Source organism: Xenopus laevis, chromosome 1L (assembly GCF_017654675.1).
Source record: "Xenopus laevis strain J_2021 chromosome 1L, Xenopus_laevis_v10.1, whole genome shotgun sequence".
Lineage (NCBI taxonomy): Eukaryota > Metazoa > Chordata > Amphibia > Anura > Pipidae > Xenopus > Xenopus laevis.
In genome coordinates, this window is record NC_054371.1 from 107,020,938 (window position 1) to 107,034,408 (window position 13,471).

The 13,471-nt window shown below is 40.3% G+C and overlaps 1 protein-coding gene across 1 annotated transcript in view; it reads right to left on the reverse strand.

Moving 5' to 3' along the window:
• Positions 1 to 394: 394 nt before the first annotated feature.
• onecut3.L (one cut homeobox 3 L homeolog) overlaps positions 395 to 13,471 on the reverse strand; it is a 50,208-nt gene continuing 37,131 nt past the window's right edge. Inside the window, exon 2 of the mRNA XM_018254555.2 lies at positions 395 to 4,171. Coding sequence (XP_018110044.1) covers positions 3,879 to 4,171 — 293 coding nt within the window. The 3' untranslated portion in view covers positions 395 to 3,878. The remainder of the gene's footprint in view (positions 4,172 to 13,471) is intronic.

Consider the following 13,471-nt stretch of genomic DNA (forward strand, 5'->3'; position numbering starts at 1 on the left):
CAGACTTTCATGATTTTAAATGGTTTCTGACAGTTCCCTAAGCCTAGCCCCCTGCTCTCCTGCTGAGCTGCCTGACTACTTTGCTGAGCTGGCTGACTACTGTTACTTTGTATCAGCAGCCATCTGTCCTTAGCCTACATCCTCCAAACCCCACCATTCCCTGCATACATGATTTCAATAAGGAAAGGAACATCACAGTGCAATGCATTGTGGGTTATGTAGTTCCTGCATGCTGTCTGTAACATGTGGAGAAGTTGTTACAATTTGTAACATCAGTGTTCTAGTCCCTCCTTCTCTGCCAGGATTTCAAATGATGCAGAATGAGAAGAACTGTTAAACAGCTGGATTGCAGCATAAAAATGGCATTTATTCAAACTTTTTGAAGAAACAGGTAACTGTGATGGGTATATTAGGGGTTTATGTGTTATGTGGGCCTCTTTATCAAATTTTGGTTTGGAAGCCAGAGTTTCCCTTTAAATATTAGCAAGATGACTCAAGCAACTAAGCAATACTAAAGACAAGCCCATTCGTCATCCCTGAAGTGCCAGCTAATATTATTTTCTCACTGAAGATAAAATAGTTCACAACACTGAAACCCACTTGGCCAGCCACACAACCATGTTTGCTTGTTATCACAAAGATCTAAGCTCCATTTACTGCCTGATTTTTAGTAAATGGCACCCTATAAAAAGCATTAAAGTTAGTAACCCTTGACAATGAAAAAGACAGCATGCAACATTTACAAATCATATATCCCTTCCAATGTACATTCATAATAATAGTTCATAATATCAATTTCAATGTCATTTGTGTGTGTATATTTAGATAGACAATACAAGTTTGACACGCCAATCTATGAAGTGGCTTGTGTGGCCACAGAGGAGGAACACCCATAAGCACCCACTGACAGAATTAGTAATTAAGGAAACCATGTCCCATCATATCTCAGCCCTGTGCTGTACTGATTGGCACATTATATAAAACTAATGTACCACTGTATGTGGGTATTTAAGGTCAAAGAGGAATTCCATGGCCATATATTATACAGAGGTTGGCATTCTGAGGTGACCTCTAACATCCTCATGATAAATAACAAGGGACGTATTAATGTATTTGTTATAATATACACTTTTCAATGAGTCATGTGGTACAAATTACATTACTAAGCACCTATTGTAACGCATATATTTACAGGGATTTAAAGGTTATATATGGCTCTTGGGCATTAAAATGTATATTCCCATGAGGATCCGCCTCTGAAGACCTATCTATATGCACAGGTATACTTTCTAGCTAATCCAGTGTAGAAAGAAATAGATCACAAGCAAGTGCTGTTCCTTTTGAGTAGACATACTGATACTGCAGTGGTTTTTTTCCATTTACAATCTGTCAAGAAAAATTCTATTAATCCTTTACCCAAATGTAAACAAACAAGTTCATTTCTCAGAAACCCCTCCATGATAATCATTATAACACTAATGCGGAAATGCAAATTGCCCTTATAGCAGTAGACTGGTTTGATGATCCTTCAGAGTGTTTTTCTGAAGGCTACAACATTTTTGTTACACAATAGAGAAGGTATGAGAAATTGGCTTAATATGTAATATAATATGTGTCGAAAGAAATATTTTCTTGAGAGGCAGATACCATAAAGGAGTCAAAAGCCCGTCTCCTAGCCAGGCTTTTAGTAAGTTACTTGAAACCTATTGGCTTTATATGTAACACCCATATAACATAAACAGGAAGTGAAATGGGCAAAGCAGAAGCTGATTCCTTCATCATAACGAAAAATATAAAATGATTCCAAAGATCATACTTAAGGGATCATAGAAAAGTTTTCATTACTTATTTACGCATGCAAGAGCTTTGGCATTTTTCTAGCATTAGTGCCCTTTAGTCCATGTGTATATCTCCTTTAACACTGAATTGGTGTTACGGGGGTTGTCATTTTGTCATTACTGTATAACATTTTAGTGGCCTCACTCTTCTGGGGACTGTTGTGGATCGGGTTTACCACAGGAGTTAGGAAGTTAGGCTATGGAACGATTACAAGTGTCTTTCTGAAAAAAAAAAAAAACAAGCCCTAAAGCCTGCCCTAAAGATTTTACTTTGCACACAATCTTCATTTCTACCTTAAGTTAAACACATATATTAGACTTGATTTTTAAAAAATGTGAAAAACTGGGGTTTAGAATATATACATTTCATTTAAAGCCAGTGGAAATATGGCACATTTAGCAGTAAAAAGTGCATTTCAGCACAGACCAGGCAAGTAAGAACAAAATCTTTGGTATCAAGTGTGATTGTTCAATCACTAATGAAAAATTCAAGTGAGGTAGCCTTTTCCTTGAGGTTCTCACTAGAAAAGTCTTAAATGTCCACTTATTGTGGAGCAGCAGGGAAGTAAAACATCAGCACCAGGTTTAATATTTTACTTCTCTGTCTGGTTTATGAATCCTTAGATCTTATGGGAAAAACGTTTTTGTTTCTAGGATATTTTTTTCTTTGGCAAAACAGATTCGTTTTTTTTCTCTAGATTCATTTACTGTTCATTTTCCTTTTTTCCGTTCTTTGTTATTTAGCAATCTTTTGCTCTTCTCCAAACACCATGTAGAAAAAAATGATATTTCTCAATTGGTTCTCCTGTTTTTTATGAAAGGTTTACTTTTCAATTTTCTCAATTTGTATATATACATATATTTATTTCAATATTGGTGCCTACTTGATGAGCACACAATTTGCCTTAAAGTTAATTGAAGTAAATCCATTTTTTTAAAACACACACGTGATGGTACAGTTATATATATATATATATTTACCCGCATCATTTTGATAAAGTTCATTAACCTCTTGACAACCATCACCTTCCCATTTTAGACAGATTTTAATTCTCTGCCTCCTACAACTAAAATGGGGCAGTTATGTTTTCAAATATTGTCTTCTTCATGAACAAATGATCCTAAAGAGCTCTCCAGTATTAATGAGGTTCAAAAGAGTATGAAGTCTTTTTTTTACATGTCATACTTAGGAGACACCTTGGAAAGTTTAATTTATCTTTGGTATAGTACCATCTCCTATAGACAGCATTAAGGCAGTTGTTATTGGCACTAAAAACTGACCATCCTGTTAGAATAAACTCCACTAGTTGTTTCCCATTCAAACTTGCACACATTCTGTTTTGTCCAAAATGTACATGATATTGTCTTTTTTGTCAAATAGTTTGAAAATGTAATAATATTTAAATAAATCTCGCTGTTGTCGGTCTGGGTTGTGAGACTTTCTGAGGTGGTTCATAGTTTTATGGATTGAAATCAAATCAGTTTGGCCACTTTCTCCATAAAAATTAACGCATAGGTTAACAAACGGAAGCTTGCCTTATCCGGTTAAAATGTGCTTGTAGAATCTCTAGTTTAAGCTGTCCTCTTTCTTTGTAGATCATAGATGACTAATTTTTTTGCCTCTATTTGGTGAAAAACGTATTTGGAATTCAGAAAGAGCAGCAAGTTAAATGTGCCTCCTTTAAGAGATGCAGCCTGATATTTTTTTTACATGTTTTAGGTATAACAAAGTCATACCAGCTACCTTTGTTAATGAAAATTATGAATTCATTTTCTGTTTTAAAAATTGCATATTTTGAGTCCAACACATCATAACTCTTAAAATGTTGTATCCATTTCTTCCATTTTAAAACTCATTCAACCTTATTTTCTAGGGAGCTAGTCGTGTGGCACCCACACTTTGTCTGCAGCAGTTATTCTTTTCTTTTTAAGTAGATGCTCTTTGGTTTTTTCTTCAGAGGAATTATTTGTGGTTTTGTTTGGTGTTTTCTCAATATTTTGTCTGATGCAACTGAGGATTTCCTAGAAAAAGATGACAACTCATGCTTTGGAGAAAGTGCTTGTGGATGCAGAAGGTATACCAGGATTTGACCCTGGCTCTTCTTGCCACCGGTTCATGCACCGTCGACGTGCATTCATGAAGAAGTTACTGACTGTGTTAAGCTCAAGGCCTAGCTGCTGAGAGATGGTAATCTGCATTTCTTTGGATGGACGCTTATTTTCTTTGAAAATGGCAATCAAGGTCCGTCTCTGAAGGTCGGTGAAGACCAGCCTTTGCTTTTTGGGCTGAAGGTTGCGGTCCTTTTGCTGTTCTTGTTCTTTGCGTTTACAAGCTGAAGCAAAAAGGAACAAATAAGAAGTTCTGTTAGATTTAACAATTAAACTCATCCTATTCTAAAGAACCATGCACAAGAATTTTTTGACATTGAACAGAAATGCCCCAGTGCCGTAACCCATATAGCAACTACTGTAAAGTATATTGCATTCTATGCCATGTGGAATAATAGAAAAAATCTCTGATTTGGAGCAAATCTGCCCTGTGTTAATAAATGAGCCCCAGTAATTTATGTATATCAAATTGTATACAAATTGTATTCATTGTAGTAAATTCCTAGTGTATTTTAAATCATATAAAGAATGCGGTTTTATTTTTTTTCCTTTTGCATATCTTTCAGCTTTGAAAACGGTCTCACTGAAAACCTTATGTTATATTTGATAAAAGTAGTATCAGGTGAAAACAATTATTCGGAATAACAAAAAAAATAGCTTCCTAAATGCTTCATGTTCCAGACTAAGTCTCAAAAGTCTGGTACCATTGACTGTACTGGCATTGGATCCCTTATCTGGAATCCTGTTATTCAGAAACCACAGAACTATTAGGAGGGCAAATGTCATAGAGTCTGTTTTAAGAAAATAACTCTTATTTCCTTTTTTCTCTGTAATAATAAAACAACACCTTGTACATGATGATAACTAAGCTTCATGAATCCATTGGGTTTATTTAAACATTCATTTAATGTTTAAATTATTTTTTTTTAGCAAACTAGGCCATGGAAATCCACATTACAGAAAGGTCCCTTATCTGAAAACCACAAGTCCCAAGCATTCTGGATAATAGATCCCATACATGTATCTGCACTGCATGCAGATGATATTAATATGGCAGAAATGAGAGAAGTTACTTGTGGCAGGTAAATAGAACCATTGCTATTTGCTGTCTTGTTCTATGCGTTTTAGATGCCTTATGTAAAAAAAATGAACCTTTTTTATTTTAACCAGAGTAAAATATTAAACAAAATAAATTTTTTGACTGCACTTTATGCTTTTCCCTCTGCTGCTTTGCATAATGTAGTAATGTGTAACAGGGAGAGATGTGACATTCCAGAAACATTGTTCTTTTTAAAAAGAAAAATGAAAGCTAGAACACACACACAGGCAAAAGGTTCTTTGATGATCAGTCATTGTTTCTGCTTTTTGCTGACAATGCACAACCTAGTTCTCCCTCGATCTGTCTTATTACTGCTGCATGCAAAGAAAATCAATCAAAACTTCAGCCACAGATACTAACAGCTGAATGTGAAGTCACATGTATATACTACTTACAAGAGAAAAGAACAACCTCAAAATTAACTGTAGGACAATGAAATGAAAATGGTTTCTATGCATTTACTGTAAATAAAATTTGCTATTGCCCTGCATTGGTTAAAGCGTTGTGTTCGTTTATGGAGCTACTACTATGTATGCCTGGGTGATAAAGTTCAAGTCTCTATTTTGGAGGCTTACCATCCCAACAACTGATTGTCTTTAGATGTCTAGGGTTGCCACCTTGGGTGGTGACGAAAGGTGGGTGGATCTATGAGATCCCAGGAGGATCAGGGAAGGTGTAAGGAAGTGTAAGTTTGGGGTGGGTTTAGTGCAGGCCCGGACTGACAATCTGTGGGTTCTGGCAAATGCCAGAGGGGCTCCTATAAGTTCCTATAGAAAGTCAGTATTTAGTGGGCTGGTGGAGGCTGTTTGGGCCTCTGTGTGGGCAGTGGGCTGATTGGGCCTCTGTGTACCTGAAATGCCAGGGCCTATTGTAATTCTCAGTCCGGACTTGGTTTAGTGTTGCCACCTGTCTGGTTTTGAACCAGACAATCAGGTTTTTACACCTGCTGTCCAATTCGAAAATACCTGCCAGGTTTTCAGAAAACTGGGCAAGCCTGTTACCTGCTTTCCCGAGCTTTGTGGCCAATCACGGGTTGCCACGTCACAGGCCCGTCCCGCTACGTCACATGCCTGCCCCTTTGTGTCTCTGGCCCGCCCCCTTTGTGTCTCTGGCCCATCCCTTTATGTCACTGGCCCTCCCCTTTATGTCACTCACCCTCCCCTTCACTTTTCATCATGGACAGCATCATTCACAGGAATAGACGTGGGCACCGACCCAGAAAAAACACAACCACCATTCCTTTCACGTTACTAGCCCCACGGTTACCGCCCCCTGCTCGAATTCCAAATGTAGGAAAGGTGGCAACCCTATGTGGGTTCTGGGCAGATCGGAGGCTTATGGGCACACACTAGGACTAAACTTTGGAGTATTACAGTTTTATCAACAACTACATTGCCAGTAAATTTGTACTACTTGCCCTGGCCTTGGCAGGTGTTTACTAGCTAGGCCGACAGACTGTCAGACAAAAGCAGTGCAATATTTATAGGGTAAACCCAGGTCTCTGTGCTCTGTTTTCAGAGCTGGGCCATGCCAGCCATGCGCCCTAGGCAAGCCGGCCGGACGTGGCGCCGTCTTAGTGCGCGCGAATTGACGCTTGCGTACCTGAATTGGCGTGCGCATGCACAAATTCGGAATTGGAGTTTGTGCACGTTCACAAAACCAGAAGATAGGCCAAAACTCAGGCAGAGAGGGGTCGGATTTCAGGTAGGCAACAGAGGAGGTACGTGCCTGGCACCCCCCCAGCTTTGCGCCCTAGACACGTGCCTACTCTGCCTACCCCTAGTTCCGCCCCTGTCTGTTTTGGAGAACGGAGACCTGTGGCAACTCTTTGTGTTGGTCACTTAGTAAACTACACCCAATGCTATGCAACCCAAGAGAGAAGCTGCAGGGCTAAAAGCAGTCTATAAAGCACTTGAGCCTTGAGAGAAAGAAAGAGAGAAGGCAAATCTCAACCAATCAAATGAGAAGGAACCAGCAAGGTCTATAAGAAGATTTCCAGTAGAAAAAATAATCTTAATAAGGAATAGAAGCTGGTTGCTGCAGGGTATCTTAGGTAACTTAAAATATTAAAAATCCAAGTTAGTAAACCTTTTGAAACAATTATTTGGTAGCTGGTAATTTTAAATCCTGAGCATAAACTGACAAACACCCTTTTGTGTTGACAATAGCTAATAACATTAAAGTTAAAATAGGCAACTGAGACCCCATCCTCTGTGACAAAAGGATTTTGTTCTTTTCATGGCCTATTACACAGCTGTGCACTTATTTAAGAGATTTTGAAAATAGACATCAACGATTCGTGAAGATGAAGAGCTCCTTCAAGGTAATAGTGAGGTAAATGGTCCTGTAACTCCCATAGACAAATTGTACCACCCATAGAGAGATCTATGGACCATTTTAAAATGACCTGATGCCTTTGTATACTGTTCCTTACTGCTTCTTGATGTCATTCTTATATTCACAAGCTCTGCTTTTATTCTGTTTATTAAACCTTTGCAATTGTCCTCCTCCATTTGTCTGTAATATAACCTGCAATTTTCAACACATTTTAGTTAAATGCAAGTTATTTCTTGAAAATACAAAAGGCCTGACAACAATTCTGACGAAGATTATCTGCTGTCCATAAGTGGGTCGTTTAACCACTCCAGCCTATTCATAAGGGCATATACACAAAGAGGTGTTTTCCAAGGATTCTATCCAGACCCTTATTTATTTGCCTTTTAAATATATTGATTTTGTTTTTATTTCTTCCAGTACACAGGGCTGGATTCTTCAGTGAGCCTTATTTCAGTGCAGCAAGTCAGTTTGATATTTTGGGTAAGGTAGGAAAACAATATTAAATGTACGTGGTAAAATTAAACTTTATTGCATATAAGTTTTATAAGTGTCTTGTCTGAATTAAATCTTTGTCCTCCTTATTTTGTGCCTGAATATGAATTACTTAATGTAAGTAATTATTTTGTGCCTGAATCTGAATTACTCAATATAACATTCAGTAAAACACTGTGATGGAGTTTTTGTTTTTTTGGGGGGAAGATTCAGCACTGGAGTGTCATCATTTCTGGTTTAATGTGATGTCACGTTTGGTTTTCTGTGTCCTCCAGGTTGGAAGGGTAGTTGGCCTATTGCGGGCTGGGTTGGGTAGTGGGAACACGTGGGTCAAATTGCAGGTTGCGTGTACAGGTTTCAAAAAATGGACCTGTGCAGGACTCTACACTGCCAAACAGGCAGTGTACATGCCTTTGACCAGGTTTTGTGCAAAATGTAATTTTGTATGCTATCCAATACGTGTATGGCAGTCAACCATTCCTGACTCCTATGCATTAGTGATGTGCGGGCAGGATCCGCGGGTCAGGCAGGTTCGGGCCGACCTCTAACTATTCTTCACGGATTGCTGGTTGAGCTCTTCTCCTGCTCTCCCCGCCCACCACCGTCAAATACCAGCTTCTGACTTCCAGGTTCTTCTTTTATAGACGATGCACCTGCTCATCCCGTCCCTTTTGTGATGTCATCGGCGGGGCGGGTCAGTGCGGGTCTATAAAAGAAACCAGGAAGTCGTGGTCGGGCGGGTGTGGGTGGAGGGAGGGCGGGGGGCGGGCGGTCGGGTAAATTCCCAACCCGCACATCACTACTATGCATGTACTATGGATAACAGTGATGTTGTATGCTAAAAAATATGCAAATGCACAATATCTGCCAGTATATGGAGCTCCTTCTCACTTCCTTTTGTTCTGATTGTTCACATGGTCAGTCCAAATGATCAGTATAAAGATGGCCATGCAGAGTGTTATCCTTCATATGATATCTATCCATAGGGCCCCTGAGCCGTTTTGCCATCTGAATACCTACTAGGACTGACCTGTGTATTCACATTTAGGCAGATCATACTATCTTTTAGCTTTTGAGAGAACTAAAGTACCTTTCAGGCCTGGATTTTGTAGCAAGGCCACAAAGGCCCGGGCCTAGGGCAGCAAGATTTTTGGGGCGGCATGCCGCCCAGCCGCAACCTACAGAGTGCTGGGGATGTGTACTTCTGGAATCCCCAGCGATCCAGCGCATGCGCACATGAGTGAGTGGAAGGGGTGCGCGGCCGAGTAGCTCTAGGACCTTCCTGGACTAAGGGCGACTCAGCCCGGAATCCAGGCCTGACACCATTTGTAAATAAATTAATATTTATTCAACTTTAAATGCCTTTACACGACATACTGTAATATTTAAGCTTGAATGCATAATATCTTGGCTCTATATAAATAAAGTGTAATAATCCATATTCTTTCTATAATTGCTGAGTGAAAATGAATGCGTAACCTGGTTTCCCAGCATCCTGCAAAATCCCCAGTGCTGGCTGGCTAGAAGCTAAGTGGGCTTCTAGATTTTTTTTGCTGTGTTGACAATGGCCAATGAACAATTTCAATTCGTTTTTTTAATTGGTTCTTGGTTCTATGACAGCAGTATGAGCCCCTCAAAATATTTAGTTCTTGCAAAATAATCTTCTCTTGTTTTCAAATGGCTTTGAGCGTTATGGAGCTGGGCAATGGGTATGGAGTTTATACATCTCTAGATTTTGCAGTTACAAGAAGATTGTGTATGTGGGCACAGTGCAGTAATGCTTGACCAGAGACAAGTGTTACAAGGCTCCCTTGCACCTTGGCACATCTGGCTCATTTATGATTTCTGGGCAAATTTGACCATGGGCAGTTACCTATAGCAACCAATCAGTGATTTGCTTTTTAAAGCCAGCTGCAAGTAGAACAATGAATGCAGCAATTTGATTGGTTACCATGGGTTACTGCCCATGGGCACGTTTGCCCAGTGTTGATAAATGAACCCACTGTGCTTTGCACCTAACTTTATGCACATTAACAGCCACATTGACACTAGATAGGTAAAAGATAAATTCAGATGCAAGATTATTCCAAGTTCCAAGTTAATATATGTGTATAGGAGGCCCACTTCCCTGCAGCTGTAACGTTGAACGGTGTTTAGTGATGTGATTTCTGTCATATGACTCACTTGACCCTTGTTATAAAATAAAATGATATTAGAGGTGACTCCAGGGTTCCATGACCTTTATAATTGCACCCAGCCATATCATGTCCTTATGTTTTACAAACGGGGTACTTTATTCACTATATTTTTATACATTAAAATATATACTATACACTACATTAATGCAGATGTTGAAATTACAGCTTGGGTATTTTATTTGAATAAAACGCCTCTGAATCAACCATGTATTTTCCTGTTTCTTTCCTTTCCTACAACTCATTGACTACAGCAAGGGCTTTATATCTCTAGAGAATGATTTTCAAATGATGGCAAAGAATTTGCCTGCTATGCAACTGTGGCGTGTTCCTCAAGATCCATTTTATCGACAGGCTCTTGCACCCACTCAGCCATGTGTGTGACAATAGATTTTTCTGTCCTACTCAACTGGCTTGTATACAGAAGTTCTCAGATTTCCTGCTGGGGACTGCTTTTGGTCTATGACATAACTCATTGTGTGCAGACAACCCTGAGATTTAATACAGTGTTCTCCACTCATCCTTTTCATGTATGCCTTGCTCTATATGCAAGACTTCCAGTCAACCTTTTTGTGGAAAATCAATAATACAGTTCTTGAAAGAGCAGTTTATTTTCATTTGGGAAAAAATAATGCACAAAACTATAAATAAAACTGTGGAGCACCCATAAGGTATACCAAATAGATTTAAAATAAATGCACAATGTTATTTTATATATTGTGGTAGAATGATAAAAGAAAGATGTATAAAAGAAAGGTCAAAAGGTAAATTTTGCATTTCTCCCCAACTGGAGTATTCTGGAAGGCAGCGGCGTAACTACAGCTAACCGGGCCCCCCTGCAAAAAAATCTTCTGGGGCCTCGGCTTAGCTGCACGCACGCATGCACGTACACCTGCATGCGCATACACGCATGACCTTCAGCGCTCGCACATCTCCTGTCCCTTCGGAAAGCCTCAGATCCGCCCCGCCGCTAAATTACTTGTGGCAAGCAGCAATCTTGGTCGTCGCACACAGTGTTTCAGTTCAGCAGACCGCTTGGTCCGGGCCCCTCTGTCCCCCGGGCCCCCCCGCAACCGCGGGGTCTGCTGTATTATAGTTACGCCACTGCTGGAAGGAACAGGCCAGCCAGACAATACATTCCAGTGGTCCCGTCCTCATATTGGAGCTGATTTTTCACAGGAAGGCTGTCCTATGGAAAAGGTATTTCATTTTAGTGACTGTGTTAGGCAGGTCTCTCAGAGCAGGACACAGAACAGGAAGGTTACCTGTCTGCGTTAGGAACTTCCAGAGGTCCTGGGGGTGCTGCCTGCCACTGCAAGGAGCAGAGGACGAAATGACCAGGTGACTGAAAGTCTAAAGTTATTGAGGTGCTGCGAGAAGATGAGACAGGCCAGAGGCTGGTGAGCTGATATCCCAGGAGGGGAGAGTCAGCAGTGCTTAGTGAGAAGCCCAGAATATTCCAGAATATGGAAGCCACCCTGTACGGTGAGAACCCCAGAGTGGGGAAATTGTCTAGAATTTGTGCTGTTAAAATGCTAATGAACTGTGGACAAATCATAGGAGAAAGTAAGAGCAGAAATGCATGTTGGTGACGAAGCAGAGGTGAATCAAATCTATCCACCAGAAGTTAAATGGTCACTCCTATTTCCACGTGGTTTGGACAAAGCCATGATGGGAAGGTATCACATTCAGTGGGTTCTGAACAGAGTAACATTCATAATTCAAATTCACGGCATCCCAGGCCCCCAATCAGGGCGGGGGACAGGGGGGAGAGTTGTAGGGGGCCCGAGGGTAAGGGGGGCCCGGCCATGCCACACTTACTTGATTAGCCAGTCCCCCCATCTTTCTGAGAGCTGCTGACTTCGGGAAGGTATGGACGTTTAAGGGGCCCTGGCCACTAATTTTCTTATAATGTGGGGGGGGGGCTGGCCACCAATTTTGGCCACCATTTTTTTTTCTCATGTGGGGTCCCAGCCACCAATATTTTTTAATGGGGGTGGCCTGGGGGGAGCCCTGGCCACAAATGTTTTTTATGGGGGGCCCTGACCACCGATATCTTTTAATGTTTTTTTTAACATGTGGGTTTTTTAACATGTGGGAACCCTAGCCACCAATATTTTTTTTGTTATTTACTGTGTGGTGGGGGTGGACCTGTAGGTGGGGCTTGCTGTGGGCGCAGCTCAGGGGGCCCAGGAAATTTTGTCATATGGGGCCCTGTGATTTCTGATGGCGGTCCTGCCCCCAATATATTAAGACATGCCTCTACTTTCTATGTGGCCCAACCCAATAGTATGGTAACCCAGACCTCATATGGACACAGCCTAGGATATGCTACTCTCCTATTCCATGAACAGGATGCTGGTACAGGTATGAGATCTGTTATCTGGAAACCTGTTATCCAGATATCCATAAAGGCAATCTTCCATAGACTCCATTTTATCCAAATAATTCAATTTAAAAATACAGTACCTTGTACTTGAGCCAAACTAAGATATAATTAATCTTATTGGAGGCAAAACCAACCTATTAGGTTTATTTAATGTTTACATGATTTTCTAGTAGACTTAAGGAATGAAGATCCAAATTACAGAAAGATCCGGAAACCCCCAAGTCCTTAGCATTCTGGATAATAGTTCCCATACCTGTATTCAACTTGACCAGGGTAAAGACTGTCCTTTAATCACAGTTGTACTAAACTGTGTCTATGAGAGTGTATAGTGGTTCACATACAAGTGCAGTGTACAAATTGCAAAGTTTGTTGGAAATCACTACGTATTTATTGAAAATACTAAATGTTTCCTATAAGTTGAGTAGAATTGCAGTCACAATTGAGCTTGCATTTAGATATACACGTGGGGCAAGTTGTGTCACTTCTGGAGAGCTCATTCAAAACAGTGCTTGCATACAATTGGCACAAGTCTGATGTACCATTTCACACAATCCACTTTGGGAACCCTTAAGATACTGCCAGGTCCGCAGCTTCATGGTTCCCCAGTGTCAATAGGGGCAGTTGAACAGTTCATCAGAAGAGATGGGTTGACATTTTTGCAACTCAAGTGCAGAAGTGTGGTTGGACACAAGTACCTTCATTAATTGTGTCTATTTGTGCATTCCATTGTTTTTTTTTTTGAGCACCCCTATTTTTCATGTGCTTTGTAAAAGACCCCTTATTTTATGCATAGATACTTATTTCAGTAATTATTTCAATTAAGAAAAATAGGTGTAGGTTCTTTTCAAGCCTCTTTCTTACATCATAACAAGTTATCATCCTGCTTCATTTCCAAAATTGTTACAATGGACAATGGGCAATAGGCATTCTCACCCAATTGTGGCCTTCAGATTGGGAAACTGTAGTGTGATGTCCACTCAATACAACTAACCATAACCCACTTATAAATGGC